At 44.5% G+C, this 20,533-nt stretch overlaps 1 protein-coding gene across 4 annotated transcripts in view; it reads right to left on the bottom strand.

Moving 5' to 3' along the window:
• Positions 1–18,414, bottom strand: part of LOC142786893 (atlastin-3-like) — a 238,491-nt gene extending 220,077 nt beyond the window's left edge. For 3 of the 4 annotated variants that reach the window (XM_075884591.1, XM_075884590.1, XM_075884592.1), the window contains exons 1-2: positions 17,985–18,413; positions 1,969–2,296 (exon numbers count right to left, since the gene is read on the bottom strand). In XM_075884591.1, coding sequence (XP_075740706.1) covers positions 1,969–2,286 — 318 coding nt within the window. In that variant the 5' untranslated portion in view covers positions 2,287–2,296; positions 17,985–18,413. Of the gene's footprint in view, positions 1–1,968; positions 2,297–17,984 lie in introns of all 4 variants that reach the window. The other variant, XM_075884593.1, reaches the window with a different exon arrangement.
• Between the last annotated feature and the right edge of the window lie 2,119 nt (positions 18,415–20,533).

Below are 20,533 nucleotides of genomic sequence, written 5' to 3'. Positions count from 1 at the left end.
TCGAATGTTTCCAACGCTTTGCTAAGACGAGACGGTGGTGGCAGCGACCAACCCGTCGCTTTACGTTCTACACCTTATCACCTCTGAGACGGGCGCGCACACCCGTATCAGAGCCATGCGCTTTCTTTTCAAAGAAAATTGACAGATGGCGCTCACGTCTCGCGTGTTGCGTGACTTGATGTGCTCGCTCGCTTCTGCTGCACGCTGGAGGCACTCTAAAGGCAGCGCCTCCAAAATACCATTCACCTATTTTCTTGCACAGAACATCAAATAAATGTTTTGTTCACACTCTCTACACACAAGACTATCGTCTTTAGACAACATTTGCAGACCAACATGTAGATATGGGTCCAGTTTTTTTAGTGAATGACATTATGGCTACAGAACAATGAAGGGATACAACTAATGAGTCCCACGCCTATCGTAGCTTTGTTATTTGTTGGCTTTGTTAGGATGCGTCTAACAAAAAGAAACAAAGCCGCGATCAATCACTTGACTTTTTTTTGTATATCTGAGAGGCTGACCGTGATTGCGGGCTCTGGAGATAATAATAATGTTATGTTTTTTAACGTAGGTGGACGTCACACCGTCAACTAGCTGCTAGTGTTTGAACCTAAAGTGACACCACAAGCGTCGAAACAGCTTCTTGTGGTTCAGGAGCCGAATAATGTATGCTGCATTACTGAAGCCGATGACAGAATAAAAATGGTGTTGGGAAATAACTTGGGGGGGGGGGGGGGGCTAAAAAAACTCCAATCTTGTGCAGAAGTCACAACACAGTCATAGCGAAAGCTATAAGTCTGGCCTTTTAGAGCATTTTCTAAACACTGTAACTGCTGCAAGCCCAATTCTTAGGTAGCCACTACGGCATTAATAATAATAATAATAATTTCTTGGTAGCAGGCTGGCATTCGCTATGCTATCTTTCATCATTCTTCTGAGAAGCATGGTACCCGCTAAACACTTGCAAGAAATTTTGTGCCAATTGTATATGCACTGGATGACGACAATCAGTAACTATGCCTGAAGTATGTTTGTGCCACATTTATTAAGTGATCAAGAACAAGCTTTTGCAATTCATTGGAGCATTGGGCGACCCACTTCATTACGGTATTCGTATTGTGTGACGCTTGGTGGTTCATTCGCTGTTATAAAGCGCTTCATTACTTATATTTACGCGATTTTTTTCCCGACATCAAGCCTGCCGAACAAGTTCTACGCACCGGCGTGGTTCAGCGGTAGAATACTGGGCTGCCACGAAGTGGACTCGGACTGGAGCCCCACTGTGTCCTTGACACGAGATATTTTTTTCATAATTCGTGCGATAGTGTTTACGGACACCAGCGAGGCGGCGGCAGCGGCGCAGGACAACTACGGCGCCGCACGTGACCCGAGTTGCAATCTGTTTACAGCTTTACCTGTGAAAAAGTGGTTTTAATGATCGCAAAATATATAAAAAGCTCATTATTGTGAATGGCAGTGCTCCCACTCTGAAACAATGTAAACCAATATGAAGTAAACTAACGTATCCGCATTGCCCTAGTAGGAGATAATAATCATAAGGCTGCGAGTAAACCTTGAATATGTGGTGAATTCGTCGAGTTTGTGGAACAAGAAAGTGAACAAGTATTTTTTTTTGTTCCAGAGCGAGGTGGAAGAAGACGGAAGGGACACAGATGAGTGCTGACTCCAAACTGATTGTTTATTTCAAGAACATAACAACGTGCTTTTACGTTGTTGTGATGTTCAAATAAACATTCAACTTGGAGCCAGCACTCGTCTGTCTCACCTTCCTCTTTTGTCGTAAGCGTGCTGTAACCAGAAATGCATCCACACCAACTAGCCCAACTTTAATTACTATTAAACAAGTGAGTCACATACTCGAGTTGAATAAAACAAAGGTTTTTTCTTCACTTTTTTCTCCTCATTAACTGTTGCTCACCATTACGTTGTGATCTCTGTTCTTACCAGAAAAACCTCATTCCACAATAGGATTCCGGTAGTCTGGCACTGGCTGCCCGCTTGCCACTTGAAGCCCTCCAGCGGAGCGTTCGGGTCGCCCAGCCAGTCAGCTCGACCTATGTTGCGTAGGTAGCGCAGCAAGAAGCATAGCAGGAACGACTTTCCTTTGCGGAAGGCACCGGCTACCGCAATCACGACAACGGGGTGGTCCTTTATGCGTTCGTCCAGAAGGAGACGTGCCAGGCCATGCTCATCCAGTTCCAGACTGCGTCCGTTTACATTGAGCATCTGCAGCGGCTGACCACTGTCAACGTGGTCCGACATCACGGCAGCTCTGCGAGTGGAGCAGACAGTACAGCAAGTGCGAAATGACTACGGCTCAGAAGCCTCATCAAGCACGATAATTTGCCGCTGGCGACATCAATACGAGTTAACCGACAAATCATCACGTGATAATGACCGAAATTGACGTCACGTTGTCCAAATTACTTTAGTACACACATGATGTCATCTGTTTGCTGCCCGATCAAGACAATGCAAAACCGTATGAGACGTAGAAAGCTTGCAGTCTCCTATTTTAGATGTGCGAAAGAACGTAAGATGCAGGTCGTTTGTTTGCAACCTAGGACCCACACCACTCACCAAACTAAACCAATATAAATATCTTAGAATCACAATAACTAGTGACTTAAGCTGGAATAACCACATTTCCAACATCTTTAAGTCTTTTAGGAAAACTTTGTATTCTTTAACACAAACTAAGTCATGCTCCCCCTGATACTAGATTTCTGGCTTACACATGACTAATCCGACAAAAACCCGAATATGCTCTCATCGTAAGGCGCTCTGCACAAAAACTGGCATTATTGCATTATATATAGTTCAACGCGAAGCAGCAAGGCACCTTTTTTACAAATATAGAATAAATTACTCCCCCACATCTCTATTGACACAAAATACTATTATTCAGACTGTTCAGCTTCGAATATAAATAAATAGGTGAAAATTTCTCATCAACCTTAAAAACAATTGCTTCTCCCTAAACCCACGGTATATGTATGTACACTTACAGAACAACCCTTATGAAAATGACTGTTGATTTTTTTTTGTCGGACTATGATCGAATGATTGACTCTACTGATCATCAATGGCTCTACAATACTCCTTGACCTGCTTGAATACTTCGTCGACAAAATTTCTGTTGGGCACTTTGCAAGAAAAAATGTGGTTGGCTCATTTCTATTGAAATACTTCTAAAGAATTATTTTGTAAACAATATTTCCATTTGTTTCTATATAGAGTTCATTATTAACTTTTGAATTAAAAATCGGGAGTCAATTTTCAATCCTGGTCGACAATTTTCTGAATGGTGTTTTATTCGAACCATAATGTATTTTTGATGCCATCTGTTTTATTGCTCACTAACTTCTCTTTGTTTATTCAATAAAAACACATTGTCGTGACCTTTCTTTACCGTCATAGAGCACCAGAGCTAACCTATTTAAAGTTTACTGCTTCCCATCTACTGTCCGCAATTGAAATAACATAGAGGTATCACAAATAATGAAAGCAGATTTTGTTGAACACATATTGATTAGATGTTACTTACGGTGTTACGTTGAATAACCCTTCCTTAGGTTTAGAGTTAATGCTTTTGTAAATTCAAGAAGTGGTATTGCTGTCTGATCTTGCAAGTGTATTATTGAATGCTCATGCGTGCGCATATTGTTCGCTATTACTTTGCTTCTTTCTGATGTTATGGTTCATCGTTTTCTTTGCATTTTCTAAACGATTCCTTTTTCGTAAATGTTGTCTATCTAGTTCTTGTTTTGTTATTTCTTTTTGACATTACTGGTGAATGTATCTATGTACTGATCACCTGGACTGACCCAACGAAGGTCTGCAGTATTGTATAATCAAAATAAATAGGTTTAGGAGATGGTTAGAGAGTAACAATACTCCTATTAAGAAGAAAATTAAGAAACTGGTTGACGCCTTCGAAATTCAGCACAAGGTCTCCTGTGTGTGTTTTTAGAATCGATTGATGTCTTGAACGTCGTCTACTTTGGTAAATATCACATTACAATGTTTCTAGCCTAGACCCGTGTTCTCAAATATTTTTGTATGTTTGGTACAGGCCTCAAGGTCTCTCTGGAGTATTCTGTCTACAGTTTCTGGATTCGCAAAAATGTTTCAGATAGGCAATATGCAGGGCATACAAATCTATGACAAAAATTCTTTGCCTATTAACGCCTCTAACCATTATATGGTTGTCAAGACGGGCATCGCCTATCATGTATTTGCAAGCTGCGCTGGAAAAGTCATGTTTTGAATGCGAAGCGTTTCTTAGCGAACTTCGGCGACTTTGAGCGTGTCTATCTATCTATCTATCTATCTATCTATCTATCTATCTATCTATCTATCTATCTATCTATCTATCTATCTATCTATCTATCTATCTATCTATCTATCTAGCCGCTTACGTTTTGGTACTCTCGTGGTCACTCCCTTAACTTGGCGTGAATCAAAATTAGCATGGGAGGTTAAGATGACTTGACGAATATGACGTGCTGCTCGAGACCTCAATAAAGTTACAATCCCATCACGTACGTCATAAAACACGTGCCGCCAGACATTGGCACATACGCACGGATGGGCATGTGCCGCTGGTGTGTGGGTATGTGCCACAGGTGATAGACACTCATTATCTGCCCAGAAACGAAGAAAACCCACATGGGCAACTTTGACGTGCGAGCGTTAAGAAACAACCGAAATCGGTAGCGTCAACCCGCCGAATGCAAATAATAAAAGTCAGGGTCCCAGCTGGAATGAAACCCAAGCGTTCTGCGTGGCAATGAATCATTTTACCACAGAGATACGCCAGGTCTCGGAACTACGTTCCAAATAGACGTTAAACTTCGTGAAATATCAATAGTGGTTGCAGTGCTGCATACCCAATTTTATAAGTACTACACATGATCTCTTTTCATACATCCGTCACGTCGGGTTAAAGCCAATTTTGGTCAGTTGCCATGCGCTTACGTTGATTTATGTGGCAGTGCTCAGGGCCAGCATCCTCGCGAGCATCAGAGCTTCATATCAGCTTCTGGTGTTGTTAATTCGTATGTTCCAGTTGGCATCGCTGTGCAAGGGCAAATAACTGTTTATATAAACATCTGCAACTCTCCAACGTATGTCTGTGCGTGCAACGTTTGTACATATATTTAGTGTCATTTCATGACGTGTAACACAATAAAAAAATTACAACGTGGTCACCTTCCCTCCGCATGCTTCGCATAACGTCGATTCCCGAGGACGCGGGATCTGCCGAGGCAAATTTTCTTAAAACACGTCACAGTTTCACGAAAAACAAATTATTGGCATATACATGCGTCTTTGGCTGGGCAAACCTTCCGCAAGACAAGTCTTCTGTCTGGAGAGCAGGAATAAAAGGTTCATTTCTGTGCGAGAGAATCGGCGCGTAGGGGCTGCGTGAGATATGCCGCCATCGATCAATGATTTGAAGACATGAAGTTTTCTAAAACCCAAAGCCACTGGTAGCACTACGTACTTTTAGTGAAACGTAGAAAACACTAGATCTTACGTTAACTACGGCCCGCTGCCAGCGCAATGTAATAAGCACTGCAGTGTTTAAAATTACGTATCAATGCATTTCGCAGTAAAGTAACACGATAAATAGTGATGGCGTATTGATGTTGCACCCAAGTAGGTGTACAATTATTTTTTTTTATTTTGATTGAGAATATTCACTAGTGTTAATGCAGCCAGGACGGAAAGATGGGCGGTTGTTCAGCAGTTGGCCAAAACTTCCGCTCTAGTGATTGAATCGATTGACAGACAGACAAACAGAAAGAGAGTTGCACATACAGACCAAAATTTCTGCGTTGAAGTATTAAAATACTATCGCATTAAAAAAGCTGATGCTTAACATAGCTGCAGGGAATTAAGACCATGTGACAGCCATAGTCTGCAACAAGCTATTGCGTATTAAAGAGGAGGGAAGGATGCCACAAGAGGATAGTAATAAGACCAGGAAGAAGTGATAACTGGCAGTTATTCATATATTCGCCTCCTTTCGCATGATGTCTAATAGATAGGAACAAACTAGTGTGCACGCGTAGCATTTTAAGTTCTAGGCAAGCTGTCAAAAGTTTGCAGAATAGTCACCAAAAGTATTAATTTGCGAGCATGCAAGTAAGAAACTAGTGTAGTGGTTACACACACACAAAAACAGTACGTGCTATGCTCTGTGAGTGTTATGTGTCAAGTGCCTTTATTTTGGGGGAGGTGTTATCTCGTTGAGAAAGAATGCTGCATGATTACGAAATTAGGAGAACGCGACCATTCATTATCGAAGTGCCCTAGTTTGCAGTTGGCCAGCGCTCAGCCAGCAGTTCAGCAGCGAAACTGTTTGCCAGGAGACGAACGTCATTTCTAGAGATAGCTTGTACGTGTATTCTACCGAATAATGTAGGCTTTTCATATTACAATAAAGCGAGAAGGGTGCGTCAGTGAACCTTCTAATGTCTGTCAGATAAGGAGTACGCATGTCCGTGTTCTGCCTGCAACTGTGGACTTACGAGGCGTTAGACGGGCTCCTGTTTGAATGTTTGTGCGTGTTTTTGTGCGCGCTTTGCGGTACGTTGATAAACATTCACCGTGACAGGCTGTCTTTTGGGAATATAATTGGCGTCGGTTACGTATTCCATGATTGAGTTGTGAGTCGGCGCTCTTTTGTGCAGTTTCATTCCTTCTTCATGCCCTGTTTGCTGCGCAGCTTACTACAATATAAAGCTTTTGCCAATCACACTCTATTCAATTATCCATGGATGACCTCGAAATTCTTGACAATGCTTGGTTTGTAATAATGTTTGCGGTTTAACGTCTCGAAATTACCACATTATCATGAAAGACGCCATAGAGGGGGCCTCCTGAAATTTCAATGAGACGGGTTTTTCGATGACGCGGGAAGATACGTTCAGACTTCAAATAGATATAACCGGTATTACATGAAGTCTATCCTAGCCATTATATTGTGCTACTAATAAGCACTTTCAACTTTTCGATTTTAAATATAGATATGGTTTTGTCTATATACAACTACGAATTTTTTTTATTTTCTAGAGCATTTCAATCACCGCTTTCTTTCCTCTTTCCCCGCTTCTAAAACCACTCTTGCCACGCATCGTTATGGACAGGGCCATCCCAGAAACTTCTCGGCGTCACCGCCCCCCTCTTCCTCTTCATCCTTTTTTTTTTGAGTTTGTTAGTCTTAACGTTCCACCTACCCCAACCATGCTTTTTTCTTTTCATTTTTTTTGTGTTTCTCTCGTCGTTGCTCATTTCCGAAGCATTTTCTATTTTGATTTTTCTCAGCCAACATGCCCCTAAATCTCTAGGCATTTCCGCTGAGCGGGCCACCTACGAGGATACCAAAACCATATTTTCACCAATTACCGTCCTCATTAAACACATGCTCTTCCGACCCCTACCAGCGTCGCTTACCAATGACATCTTGGCATTTAAAACTACGCTGCCTGCTTCTGCCCCAAATCCCCTTTTTGAACCCGCTTTCTTGTTGAGAATACCACTGATAGTTTGTTTAGGAACAGGCTCAAGCCCCTTTTGTGGGCGACCTTTTGCAGAGGCCGGACGCGGTGATCGTCTGCAGACTTCGAACTTTCAAGCACTTTTCTTTTTTTGTGTCTTTAGCCGACACCGCTGTGCAGCTTACCTTCCTAGTTTGCGTGTTTCTTCTTCCTCTTTTTTTCTTTTTTTCTTTTTCCCTCTTCTCTTTTTTTCTGTTCTCCCACATACTCTAAGAACACTTCCAACTTGAAATGAAGCGAGGACTGCACTCCTCTGCTGTATAGTTTTTTTTTCTCTTTCCAGACGGCGATTGCCAACAGAGACACGTGGCACCACCAGAAGATTACGTCACTAATAACCCTCTCAAAACTAACACGCCAAAGATGATAAGCTGCCTTCCACGAAGGTAGGTCCTCCTATCGAAACGTTGGCCAGCCTGCCTGAGGCACTTCCTCTGTTCAACCTGACTATCCTACTAACGGGAAGTATATAAGTCAACGTAACTAAGACGTAATAGGTAATTGTGGTGTCTTGACATACTTTTTGTGCCCATGTTCGCGCGCCCTGTCTTTGAAATGTGCATAAATGGCAGTAAAAACGTGTCCAGTAGTCCACTCTGGCTACGTGGAGGCAAATACCAGCGGTCAAAGAAGTTGGACGACGCTTGAGCTTCGTGTTTAAGAGTAGAACGCGATTGCATAGTCGGGATCTCTGTGCATCGGCTTGCCAAGTCTGCCTGTATACAGATCTCGGTGCATGCCTCCGCACTACCGTTATAAAACGAACGTCTCTGAACGGAACCGTGGCCGTTTCAAGCTATCTTAATACAAGTACGCTTTCTTTGTACCCACTAGGCCATAATAGTTCCTTCTGCGAATGAGCGAAAGGACACTGGACATCACTCCTGTGTATTTTGCATGTGTGCATTCAATGAATTCTACTGGAATATATGACAGGCCTTGATGGTAGTAATCTCATGCATTAAAAAAAAGTGAAGGACACTTTGTAAGTTTTAAACTGGGTTCGGCGAAAGTCGGTGGTCATTTGAGTTACTGTGACTTTTTATGTGTATGTATAGAAAACCAGCCTTGCCCAGGTGGCGCGTCAAAAATGCACACGTGGTGTCACCTAGGAAGTTCAATGAAAAAGTCTTCGTAGTACAGGACCACCGGGTCACGTTGAAACGCCTACAGAACGTTGCGCGACACGTTATCGGCTGCACCAGTTTTTGTAAGGTCTTTTTTTGCTGCAATATTTACAGCGCAAAAGATCGACTTTACGGGCATTGCCGATTGATTGATTGATATGTGGGGGTTAACGTCCCAAAGCCACCATATGATTATGAGAGACCCCGTAGTGGAGGGCTCCGGAAATTTAGACCGCCTGGGGTTCCTTAACGTGAACCTAAATCTGAGCACACGGGCCTACAGCATTTCCGCCTCTATCGGAAATGCAGCCGCCGCAGCCGGGATTCGATCCCGCGACCTGCGGGTCAGCAGCCGAGTACGTTAGCCACTAGACCACCGTGGCGGGGCGGGCATTCTCGAAGGCAGCATGTCAGTATCTGGTTCAGGGAACAGACTGGTGTAGCGGACGAGCAGTGATTTCACCGGTTATTTTGCCGTACGGCTTCAGCGGTGTAGTGTTTGTGGAGGGGTACATTCCTTAGAGAGTGCGGTTGAAACGACACAAGCTTCGTGCAGAAAATTATGTTTATGGTGTGAAGAAAACTGCGCAGCAGTAACTCATACTCCGAAATTGCAGCCGCATGCCGCTTGTAAGTTGAAGAAGCATCGTACGACGTGAAAGTATAAGTAAGCGTGTGTTGAAATTGCGCATCAAAGAGCTCGCTTCAGTCTTTGCTGCTTGCACGTTATTTTGTTCCTTTCATTGATAAGTATTTTCTCAGAATAACTGATTGTGCGTTGAGCCAAGAGGCAGTTAGTTTGAGCGATCACAACCATACTTGCGTAATCAGTAGTTTACAGCTTTCGTGGTGTGTTAACACACAGGTGAGTTGCCGTTTCATCTGCAGGTCACGGTATTGAATCCCGGCTGCGGCGGCAGCATTTCCGATGAAGGCGGAAATGTTGTAGGCCCTTGTGCTCAGATTTGGTTGCACGTTAAAGAATACAAGCTGGTCTAAATTTCTAGAGCTATCCACTACAGCGTCTCTTATAATCATATGGTAGTTTTGGTACGTTAAACTCCACATATCAATCAGTCAGTCAGTCAATCAATCAATCAATCAATCAATCATTCAATCAATCAATCTATCTATCTATCTATCTATCTATCGAGATGCCGTTTTGTTTTTGGAGTTTCGAACAGAGCCAAAAACAGAAGACTCGTGTATAATCAGTAGTTAACGCTTTCGTAGTTCATTCACTGAGAGATGAGAATCTTTTTCGCATCGCGGTTCCCATTATGGTCTTGTGAACAGTGTATGGGTACTAAAAGAACGTAACTCTTACACAATCTCATAGCGTATACAAGCACGCAGGAGAGAAGTCATTGTCTTTTGCAATTTTATTTGTGGTGTTAGGAACAGTATCGACCTAATCTATCATCGTTCACTTTCTTCGTAGCTGACAGCAAAGCACACAGTGTCCGCGTAAACTAGCCCTTGCAAAGCCAGCGTGAGTGGAATTCGCAACCACGTCTCAGTGATCTTACTTTTAGGTAAACGATGCCAACTCGCCGTCGTCAAGCGACGGATTACCAGCTTGTGTCCGGCCCATCGTCTCAATTTGACACGTCGGTAAAAGAGCTTTGTTGAGTAAATTTCCAAGAATAGGCAAAAAAGGCATCTGTACCGTGTGTTAATAAGATTCTCTGAGCGCCAAATGTGGTTATTTGCTTCACCTATAGTGAAGTTGCTATCACTATAACTATAGGTCAGTTGTTATCATGTCTATAACTATGTACGTGGCCTTTTATTGATGTTAAATGTGCAATCTTTAGCGTGATTTACATACGTAAGCTGTAACACGCTTGCTAAGTAAACGGAATATTGTGTTTTACAGATGAAGCGTTGCCGCTGCTCTTATTGGTATGGCCTCAATGAAAATAAGCAAAGGTGATGTTTAGGCGGTACTCCTCTCAAATGTGGCACTTCACACGCAAGAACACCATCGTTTCCTGTCTTTTCTTTGGAGGCCCTTCTGTGCAATCGACCGTGGTAGCCATTACAGTCCGTCTACCAGTATTGCAATAAGGCCCCCTGGGCGGCACAAAGTATCAACACAAACTCTAGTGTTGGAAGCCTACAGCGTTCGGTATTGCTTTTGGTATCAAGGGAATCGTCCACATTTTTTGGGTGCTTCTCCGGACACCATGGCGTTCAAAGCCTTAACTGTGCGGCTATACTACTCTACCGTAAAATGCAGTCATACTGTAGCGGTGTTCTGTTCAAACTGCAAGTACTTCGTGTCATCGAACATAACTAAGCTTGTTAGTATCTCGAAGTTCGTCATTCTTGTTAGCTATATTACGTCTGGCTGAGCGGTCCTGCTGGAGTAGCGAAGTAGTTTTACTGGAACGTGTAAGTTTTCGTAGCCATATTAGCGACACGATGGAGAGTGTCTATAATAACTCAGCAGAGATACCTAGGCCCAGATGTGCCGATGAGCAGACAGGTAAACGGAGACACTAAAAGCTTTCGCCTTAAAATAATGTGGCTCTGTGGATGAACACCTGTTTGCCAAACAGACAGCCTGGATCCGATTATCAATCGAGTCGAAGAGTTTTATTACTTTAATTTCCTGCCACCGCATGGAGTTCATATAGTGTTGTTCTTCTTCCGAAGCATTTTCAAGCAACAGCGTGACTTTGTGGTATAGCACCTGACTTTCACGCAGATCGCCTGAGTTTGATTTCATATCAAACGGAATATTGCATTTCTTTATCTGTCTCAAATCAGGGACGAAACGACTTTTTGCTCAAGAGAGAGAAAGATTGACATTATTTAAACATATCCTGAGGAGGCTAAGAAAGAGCCATTTCGACCCTTAATTCAACCTGGAGGCTCCGCACAGGATGGCGCTGGCAGCTGAGGCTTGTAGCGATGTCCCGGGCCCTCTGGACCGCCTGTAGTTGCAGCTTGTATTGATTGCTCTTGAGGGCTTCCTGCCAAGCCTCTTGGGTATTCAGTTGTGCTGCGCAATCTCGAACACTGCCAGAGCATGTGTTCGAAATTGCAATAGGGATGGTTGCAAAGGGAGCATGTGGGTGGTGTGTCGGCTTCGACTCTGTGTAAGGTGGGTGGGGTGGTGTTATGTACGTACGTATTTGCAATCTTCTGAGAGTTAGAGCTTGTGCTTTGTTAAGTTTTGGGTGCGGTGCTGGGAAGGCAGGTCTTTGTCCCCGGTAATGTGAAGTGATCTCGTGGTATGTGAGTGCTTTGTCCTGGCTGCAGAGATTCTCGTACTGCTCACTCATTGAGGAGTCGTTGTCCGCGGCGCGGCGTCTGAGCTCACGCGTCAGGCGGTTGACCTCTTCGTTGGGATTACAGTGGTCGAGTCCCGGTAACTGTCCCATGTGGGCTGGGAACCAGGATACGTAGATTTGAGCTTTCTCTTCCTTAACAAGGGTTTCTTTGCTCTCGTATTCTCTTATTGCGTTGACGGTGAGTTTTCCTGTGCTTCTAGCTACTAGGCCAGCCGTGAACGTTCGTGCCACCGTCTTAGAGTCTGTGTATATTGTGGAGTAGGCTTAGCAGCTTTGCAAGGCTAGCGCGATCCCCCTTTACTTTGCTTCGTGGACATGGATTGTTTGGACGGTTGCCGCGTTTATGAGGTTTCCGTCTATATCAACGACCGCTATGGCAAAAGCCTCCCTGCCATAGTAGCGGGCGGCATCAAAGAATAGCGTGTGCGTGTTGTGTTTTTTTGCCTTGTTAATTGAGCGCCCTCACTCTGTCTTTCCTTCGCAATTTGTTGAACGTAGGGTGAACGTTGCGGGGGATTGGCTCAACTCTAATGTGTTTTCTCACGTCATTACCAAGTTCTGTTCTTTTCTCTGGTTGAAAAATTGGGCAAATGCCTGCGTCAACGACAGGCGTGTGATCTGTGCCACTCTCTGAGCCTCAAAAATTTCTTCGGCTGCGTTGTGCAGACCAACTTTCTCGAGTTACTCGTTGCTCGTGCCATTGGGCAAGACGAGTGCCGTTTTCAGTCCCTTGCGGAGCATGGAGTCGACCTTTTTGATTTCAGCCTCCGTAAGTTTCAGAAACGGGAACGCGTATGCTACGTGACTTACGAGAAAGGCGTGATACGCCTTCATGATGTTGTCTTCTAGGAGGCCTGCTCTCTTGTTGGCGATTCTAGCAATGCCTCTTGAAAAATTGTTCGTGCTTTTTTCAAGGCGCTTGAGTGCTTCTTTGTTGTGGCCCTCCTTAGCGCTTAACGTTAGCCCTAGTACTTTGACCGTATATACTTGCGGTATCGTTTGGTTGTTCTCAGCTTTGAGCACTACTTGCTCCTCCTCTTCGCCCGAATTTCGTCGAGGGTGAATGAGCGTTAGAGTAGATTTAGTGGGGGACAGTGCGAGTCCGCTTGGCTTTAAAAATTATTCAGCTGTAGTCAGTGCTTGTTGAAGAATTGCTTCCAAGGCACTATATGAGTGGCCACATGGGACCCATATGGTAATATCATCCGCGTATATGGCATGGTGCACAGATGGGATTTGAGTGACCTTCTCCGACAACCTGTGCATCGCCACATTAAAGATCAATGACAAAAGCACTGAGCCTTGCGGGGTGCCGATACTCCCGAGTCGTTCGGGTTCGCCGCATTGCTCTCCTATGCGTATGGTGGCGGTTCGGTTCGCCAGAAAGCCTTTAATGTAGTTGTAGAATTTCTCGCCTAGGTTCATGTGCAATATTTCACCCAGTATGTGTTCATGTTTTACGGTGTCAAAGGCTTTGGCGAGGTCTAGGACTAATATGGCATTGGCCGTGTGAAAGAGGCCGTAGCGTATGTGTTCTTTTAACATCAACATGGCGTCCTGTGTGCACAGTGCCCTGCAGAAGCCAATAATGTTGTGTCGAAAGAACCCATTGCTCTCAATGTGGTCCGTGATACGGTTGAGTATTGCATGCTCAGCTACTTTTCCAATGCAAGATGTGAGTGATATGGGCCTTAAGTTATCGATGCTTAGCGGTTTTCCAGGTTTCGGGATGAGCGAAACTTTGGCACTACGGCATTCTTTGGGCACGGTACCCGTTTCCCATGCCTCATTTATCTTCTTAGTAATGATTACAATTGCTTTATCGCCTAGATTCCGTAGCAGTTTATTGTGGATTCCATCTGGCCCTGATGCCGATCTGTCATTGAGTTGTTGTAGAGCGTACCGCATTTCAGCTTCGCTGTATGGTTCTTATACCTTTCTTATGGTCGATCTCCATATGAGGGATTTTTGTTTTCCCAGGCTACTGATTTGCTTTCCAGTGGGAGATATTTTTGGCCTAGCGTTTTGAGGAGAGCTTTGGATCCACCACTATCCCGGGCGAGCTTGTGCACCAATCGTTCAATTTCCAGCTGGGTGCCGCCTCTGGTGGGTTTGTCACTGTCCACCATAAGGTGTTTGAGCAGCCCCTATGTGCTTCCCTTCCTCATTTTGCCATCTGCTTCGTCACATGTGTTGTTCCACTGCTGGGCCCAGAGAGTTTTGGCATGAAATTCGATTTCGCGGCCAAGGTCCGCGATTTTTGTGCGTAAGTGTCTGTTGAGCTTGTTTTTACGCCACGCTTCTTTTAGGTCATGCTTTTTCTGCAGCAAACTGGCCAGGTGAGAGTCCATTGTCTGAGTGGATTCATCTGTCTCGACTTCTTTGGTGGCCTCATTCGCTGCCATTTTTAATTCATTTAGGAGGGCTTCATATGAAAGTTCTGTATTGCCCTTCTGCTCCCGTATTTTACCAATCTGGTCCCAGTCTGTGATTTTGAATTTTCTTGGCGCTTTCGCCTCGTTCTCCACGTTAATTTCCAGGATGCAGTGGTCGCTACCTAGGTCTTCGTTGAGGTTATCCCAGGTACGTTCTTAGTGAAGGTTAAGTCCGGCATTGTGTCCCGCTGTACTGAATTACCTTTTCTTGAAGGGAAGGCAAGGTTGTTTATCAGCTGAAGGTCCAGCGCATTCGCGCTTTCTGCTAATTTGGTGCCTTTGCCTTCGCTTTTTGAGTATCCCCATTCGGTACTCCTGTCGGTAAAATTACCCGCTACTATGAGCGGATTGTCACCTGCCATTTTTACCGCCGAGGTAAGCAGTCTGTTGAAATCTCTTTTCTTATCTGATGGAAGACTGTAAACACTGAGCACAAAGATGCTTCTTTTAACAGCCCTGTGTGGTAAGATTTTCACCAGGACCGTTTCCAGGCCTTTTTTGTATACAGGGGCGTCCCTTTCGGCGAACATTATGTCCTTCCGGATGAAGGTAGCCACTCCTCGCGTGTTGTTCTGCTCGGGGTGCAGGGTCGGCCTGGCTACCCTGTACCCCTGTATGCCAAGGGTTTTAGCAGTTTTGATTTCTCCACATTCCTGTAGCAATATTATATGCCACAAACCGGCACCTGGTTGTGGCAGGGTTCCTTAAACGTGACAGATGTTGGTGCCTCTCGACGTTGTTGTGCTTGCCACTCTTGCTTTCTGCGTCTTCTTCTACTTCTCACTATGTATTGAGTGTGGAAGCGTCTTTTGCATTCGTGATCTCCGGTGGGGTGATTTCCATCGCAAAGCTTACATTTCGGCTCGCAGTGATGCACGCCGTCTTCTTATAGCGTTTCACCGCAGTTGTGACATTTCTTGCTCATTGCGTTTGTGTGCCGGCAAACATAGGCGCGATAGCCGACTCCTCCACACGTTCTGCAAACATCGACTTGTCGCTTTTAGAGCGAGCAGGGAACCATGCCGGTTCCGCATATCACTGTGCTCGGAACGCACAACCCGTCAAAGAGGATTGCGACTACTTTGGTCTTTTTAATGCGTCTTGCCTCGATGGCAGTGGGATTTCGGTCGTGCACAATCAGGCTTTTGAGCGTTGTGTCGTCAAAGGAGAGGTCAACGTTCTTGATGACGCCCTTGCATGTATTATCTGGCATGGCCACGTATGCGGCAACTTCGAACGAGCCTTGGTTTGTGTGCAGTTTCTGCACGTTCACGTATGATGTAGCAATATTTTTGTACGGCGTAGAAATAACAATGATGTTTTGCATATTGTTGGGGCAGATCGTGTCCTCCCGTGCTTGTTCGTCGGTGATCTGGGCGGCCATGATGATGGCTCTTGCTAGCAGAACGAGGTCGACTCGGGCTACGTCCAATCCTCCTCTGGGTCTCATAATTACCCTGATTTGGTCTTTGGGTTGGCGGGATAGCCTGGAAGCGGATACCGCGCGGTGTAGTGCCGATTGACTTTTTTTAAAGCCCCTTGGATGCTTCGGCTGGATGCTGTGCTCGACCGTCCCAGCAGCCAGCTCCTCGTTCGACGGAGTCGTCTGTCTTCGGCGTCCCATGGTGGTGGCTTATCCTGGTCTGTCGAAAATCTCCGCGCTTACTTCCATTCCCTCCACGGTTATGGTGGAAGGCATTTTCAGTGCCTGATTGTCGGCTGCGACGTACGGAGGTTGATCCAGTAGCTGCCACGTCTGGCCGAGCCCTTGGCTACGTGTAACGGCCATACTCCTCGCCAACCCTAGGTGTGGTTAGGGTTAGCGGGGACGCTCGCCACGTCGCAAATTTAAAGTCCAAAAATATGTCTAAGAGTTTACTCACCGCCAAAAATGGCATCTCCACTGAAGCCGCAGAGCTTGCTTGTTCGAATAAGTACAAAGCCAAGTGATCTTGGAGCAAAGAAACGACCGAAATCATTTAGAAAAACGGGAGCTGACGTTTTCACGTCCACGCTCCTCGACGCCACCTAGCGATCCCCCACTTTTTGCTCAAAAGCAACGTCTTTGACGGCGACACCAAACTTCGCGTGAAATGAGCTCTTTAATGCTAATTTCATGAGCGGACACTACACAAAAAAACGTTTTCTTCTGTTATGTTTTGGCGTTTCTGAGCATACGTAATTTTATGAATCTGCGCTTGGCGGCGTTGCTACAGAGTGGTGGTATGCTAACTTTATCCAACCCATATTGAGCTGGCCATATAAAAAGAAAAGATGTCCTCGGTGCCATCAAGATTGTCATTCGTCTGCTAGGTACGATTAGTTCACAGCTACATAAAATATAACTGGGGCAGCGAGCCATGCAATACGGAGCCATCTGATGTAAGAACTTGAGAAAATAGTAGATTACTACTGTTAAATTGTCATAAAAAGCACACAGTAATTTCAGTCTGACAGCAATGTTAAATAAAATAAATGCATGGTGAATAAAGTGGACAAAGCTTTTCAGAGTCGGCCAGCGGATAACATTGCTTAAACATTCCTTTCCGGTGACTCAAGAAATCGTGTTTTTTTTACACTGCACTAAGACCTACATTTCTCACTCATCACGGTCGTTGACAAGACATGGTTGTTCAAAAGGTACAATTGAACCAACCACATAACAAAATAATTGTCAAGTGGTTGCTTAGTGTTTTTTTCCCAGTTGTGTGTATGTTTGCTGCATTACTTCCTCTACATTGCCACGACATCTCTAACTATCCGTCTTTTTAGACAGCTACTCTGATTTTTTGACGGGCATTGTAAAATTGGGATGTTTTTCAAACGGATGAGTGTAGGTAGAAGTCCTCTCGTCCACTTCCTCATCTGCTCTTCACCATCTGATCCTGGCGTGCCGCCCATCCGTACAAGTTATCGTTCTTTTGCTGCGCTGAATTGAGACACCAGTACTAAACACATGTGCATTTCTCGTTTTGCAGTTGTGTAAGAATCTAGTGCAGCATAAGCACGAATACATACCAACTAGCTCCCACTGAATATTTATTGATTGATTGATTGATATGTGGGGCTTAACGTCCCAAAACCATTATATGATTATGAGAGACGCCGTAGTGGAGGGCTCCGGAAATTTAGACCACCTGGGGTTCTTTAAGGTGCACCCAAATCTGAGCACACGGGCCTACAACATTTCCGCCTCCATCGGAAATGCAGCCGCCGCAGCCGGGATTTGAACCCGCGCCCTGCGGATCAGCAGCCGAGTACCTTAGCCACTAGACCACCGCGGCGGGGCGAATATTTATTGAACTTAACATGACATAATCTTAACAATAATTTCAATATCAGAGTGGTCGCTATTAGAAAATGCAGGTCACCCACTCGGAAGTCTAAAATGAAACTCAATGAACTTATGGTGGCCTGTAACGTATCAATGCTACGTACGAAGGAAAGGCCGCATCTGAGAAAACAATCACTAATAACGGTCAGAACAGCGGGAAGTAAGCGACAATTGAGGAAGACAACATGACTTACCAGAATACGCACGCTTGCAGCTATAACGTGAACGTTCGCTTCTCACGCCAACTTCAGAGGTCTCCGAGCACTGGTATTCTGGTTCAAAAGCAAAGTACGCTAGTTGGTCCTCACGATCAAAAAGCGTGCCTGGTTCGGCACGGCTAGAGGCCCATTCTCGCTCACGGCGACAGCATCGGCCGCATCTGCCCGAAAAACATTCTGCTGCTATACCTAACTGGTCCCAATAGAGGCGGGTTGTTTTTCTCACAAAATTATCCGGCGCAGCGCATCAAAAACAATCCTCGGATGTATTCGCTTGCTAGCGACGTTTGCGCAGAGTTTGTGACACTGCTATTGCGTCATGCGCTAGGGCGGCGCGAAGACTGGGAACTAAAACAGTTTCCACACCACCCCTTGCGTCCGCTCATGCAATGGTGTTGAAAAACAAACAAACCAAAATCGTCTCCCGTCACTGATGGCGCCACTCTCGCCTCGAACGCATCCGCCGGCTGGTTTCGCCTAATCAGATATGTGCCGCTGCGTTTCCGCTTTTTTTTTTTTTTTTGCGCAAAGGCCTGGTGGCTCCGCTTTGGTATGTATAACGAACTGCAGAGTTCGTTGTGAAATCAACATTCTGTGATTTCACTCTCCTTTTGCCGACATCGCGTTGTGGCTAGGAAAAATACGGTGTGTTGGGGCACTTCAGATCAGTCTCAATAGAACTGAACAGTGCATGAGTCTTGGCTAAGTTGAGTAGTGCGAAGACACTTCCATCGTCTTTAGCTGGGCAATACAGTTAGACTGCAGCGGACTTAGTGCGAAAGAGCAGACTTAAAACGCGCGTGCCCTATGTTATGATACTGTCGTTCTTTACTGCCCTATAACGTTTCATTTTCATCTAGCGTGGTTGTTTTGTGGACTGTACTGCTTCTGGACTCTCTCTTCAATATTCGATATAATTTTTTAACTTTATTTTAGTTGTGCTTTACTGAAGTGCAACTTTGCAAATGTTGCTTTTTGGGCCCACACTAGCATTTGGCTACGTCTCCACACATCAGATTGCCTACAATGTTTGTTTTGAAAAAAGTAGGAAATAAAACTCAAATTCATTCATGTTTTGTTTGTATGAATCGCATAGTCTGCGTAAAGTGTGGTGGTGGTTTTTATTGTCAGATGCAAAAAAGAATCGCTTTGCTGTTGAAGTGAACTGTACGTAAAAATGTAAGAAATGAAATTCAAATTATTCATTGTTTGCTTGCATTACGTTGACTACTTAAAATATAATCATTCTCAATCAGTAAAAAGCGCAACAGCTTTTTATATCCGGCTTGAAGAGTCGGGAGATCGGTCTCGTAGAGATAATTTCGTATTTTTTGCCATTGTGACAATGCTTCTGAAGGTTGGACGTAGATTGAAAAACTAGTAAGTTACATTATATCTCAAAAACATGGATTCAAGTTATCGGATGAAGCCATACAGCATGCGCGTTGGCATCGCGCCTAAGTTTTCGTTATGTGTAGGCCTATTATTGTTAAATTGTCGTCGCGAAAATTGAAGGATAGTGTTTTTTGTTTTCCCAGGAAAACATTTCAGCCACCCAAATGGTCAGTTAGTGAAGACTTCTCGAGGACAGCACGGCACTGGCGAAAAAGTTCATAATATTTTGGAAGAATGTGGGGAGTCATGCTCACTGGGCTTCAATACATTGCATACTTAAAAAGCTGCTTATGTGTATCACCATGTTACCAGCCATATGCGCAAACTAGAGGCTAACGAGGAGCGCAACCGTAACACTAGTAACACGTCCCCAATCGCTCTTCTAGCTGCTTCTAGTTCACGTGCACGAGAAACATAGCTATAGCACGACCACAACCATGCAGACAGCTGTCTCTACTGTGTTCCTAAGTCTGTAGTCTGTGTAACAAGCGTGACGACTTACATTCCATGATGGACACGTCTTCTGCAGATGTGGTACTGTTTAGAGACTTGGCTCTCTTCGGCAATTCGTGAATTCGAAATATTGCATTGTGAAGTGGGTTACAAAATTTATTGCTCAGATAGTACTGATCTCCAAGGCAGTTGTGTGTTGATAGCTGGCCGGAGTGTCTTTAATTTTTGTTCGGCTGTTATCGACACTAACTGAGAATTTATTGTTGCATGTGTGTCTATAGGGACAAGAAAGTTTATGTTCAGTGTGTGCTAGAAGCCGCCACAGTCTTCAACATCAATTTATTGAAAATCGCGAGGTGTTCAAAACAGGATGACTGTCCGGTTTCCCAAATGCCCTTTATTTCTTTTTTGTCATTTCGACTTGCGTTCTATAATTTTTTTGAGCCACCAAGTCTTGTGGCCAACTTAAAATAATGTTTCTTAATTTTATTGTTTGTTTAGATTTGAACGTTAAGCAACTACTCGTTGCTCAGCTCTTTCTGCTGATGTACTAGATTTGCTGCTTACAGCTACTCCAGAACTGATCTTACCCATAGTCTTTACGCCTGGTCAAAGTGATCACTCTTTCACTCTATGCACTACTCACGCCTATTTACGATGTATGAATCAAGGTAAAC

The sequence above is a fragment of the Rhipicephalus microplus genome, unplaced genomic scaffold (genome assembly GCF_043290135.1).
Source record: "Rhipicephalus microplus isolate Deutch F79 unplaced genomic scaffold, USDA_Rmic scaffold_38, whole genome shotgun sequence".
NCBI classification, from domain to species: Eukaryota; Metazoa; Arthropoda; class Arachnida; order Ixodida; family Ixodidae; genus Rhipicephalus; species Rhipicephalus microplus.
Note: the sequence above shows the minus strand (reverse complement) of the source record. Positions and strands in the feature narration are given on the sequence as shown.